This window comes from Nematolebias whitei, chromosome 23 (genome assembly GCF_014905685.2).
Source record: "Nematolebias whitei isolate Nwh7 chromosome 23, NemWhi1, whole genome shotgun sequence".
Classification (NCBI taxonomy): Eukaryota; Metazoa; Chordata; class Actinopteri; order Cyprinodontiformes; family Rivulidae; genus Nematolebias; species Nematolebias whitei.
The window spans coordinates 10,859,838-10,860,817 of NC_056520.1; the positions used below are offsets into that span (position 1 = coordinate 10,859,838).

The 980-nt window shown below is 43.5% G+C and overlaps 1 protein-coding gene and 1 non-coding gene across 2 annotated transcripts in view; one reads left to right on the forward strand and one right to left on the reverse strand.

The window, feature by feature from the left end:
• The window catches only part of LOC119429040 (cilia- and flagella-associated protein 47-like), a 108,232-nt gene that overhangs the window by 75,700 nt on the left and 31,552 nt on the right, over positions 1-980 (forward strand). Inside the window, 1 exon segment of the mRNA XM_037696757.1 lies at positions 828-980. This exon segment is cut by the window's right edge and continues 1 nt beyond it. Coding sequence (XP_037552685.1) covers positions 828-980 — 153 coding nt within the window.
• Positions 591-661, reverse strand: trnag-gcc. The gene has a single exon. It is a non-coding gene; the product is annotated as a tRNA-Gly (tRNA).

The window sequence follows — 980 nt, forward strand, 5'->3', positions numbered from 1 at the left end:
ATATATATATATATATATAGTGTGTTTAATTTGAACATTTGAATAAATCTGCATTCTTTTTAATTTACCAGAAACTTCAAAATAAATTCTCACCCATTACTGAAACTTGTTTCAGGGTCATACCACCAGCATCACCGTCACCAGCTGGTAATGCGCATGGCATCAATCTTTGAACTCTGAACCCGCCCACTAGAACTGTTATGGAATGTAATGGAAAACCAGCTGTACCGTGCTGCACTGGCACTAATGGAAAAGAGTCAAAAGCTTCCTCTAAAGGCTTGGCTTCATCCCCCACCTATTTTCTTGGCAGAGAGCTTCTATACATTTACTTATTAAAGAAACACCAGCTGTTTTTCTTGTACGTAATTTAGAAAGCAACACACACACATTAATGTCTCAGGGTTTGTTACAGGTCATTTATTTAGGATATAAATAGATAAAGATAGAACCTTATAGAAAGGAGCCATAGATTTTAGCAGAAAGGTTTATTTCTTCAAAATACGTCTTCCCCTTTTTTTGTGGGTGTGGGGTTAGTAGGAACCACTGTTGACAATATGAGGCAAGAGAGAAGAGGGGTGGGATGAAAAGTTTGCATTGGCCGGGAATCGAACCCGGGCCTCCCGCGTGGCAGGCGAGAATTCTACCACTGAACCACCAATGCTCGGGGCTTTAATTTCAGGGGGTGGACCTTAAATTTCTCACATTCCACAGGTTATTTCTGCCTTTTCTGAGTCACATCGTTCATGCATGAGCGTTGCTTCGTTGCTCACACCGAACACTGGTTTGTGTGTGATTTACGCTCTGCCTGCTCTCCCTTCCTCTTACAGGACAAGCTGTCTTCACACAATGACCGTGACGGCACAGCGCACGTGTTGACCCCAGGAGGAAAAGGAGAGCAGCCCCTGCTGGTGGAACATGTGGCATTATGTTGCCCTGTTGGGACAACCACTCATACTCAGCTGGATGTTCCAAACAACAGC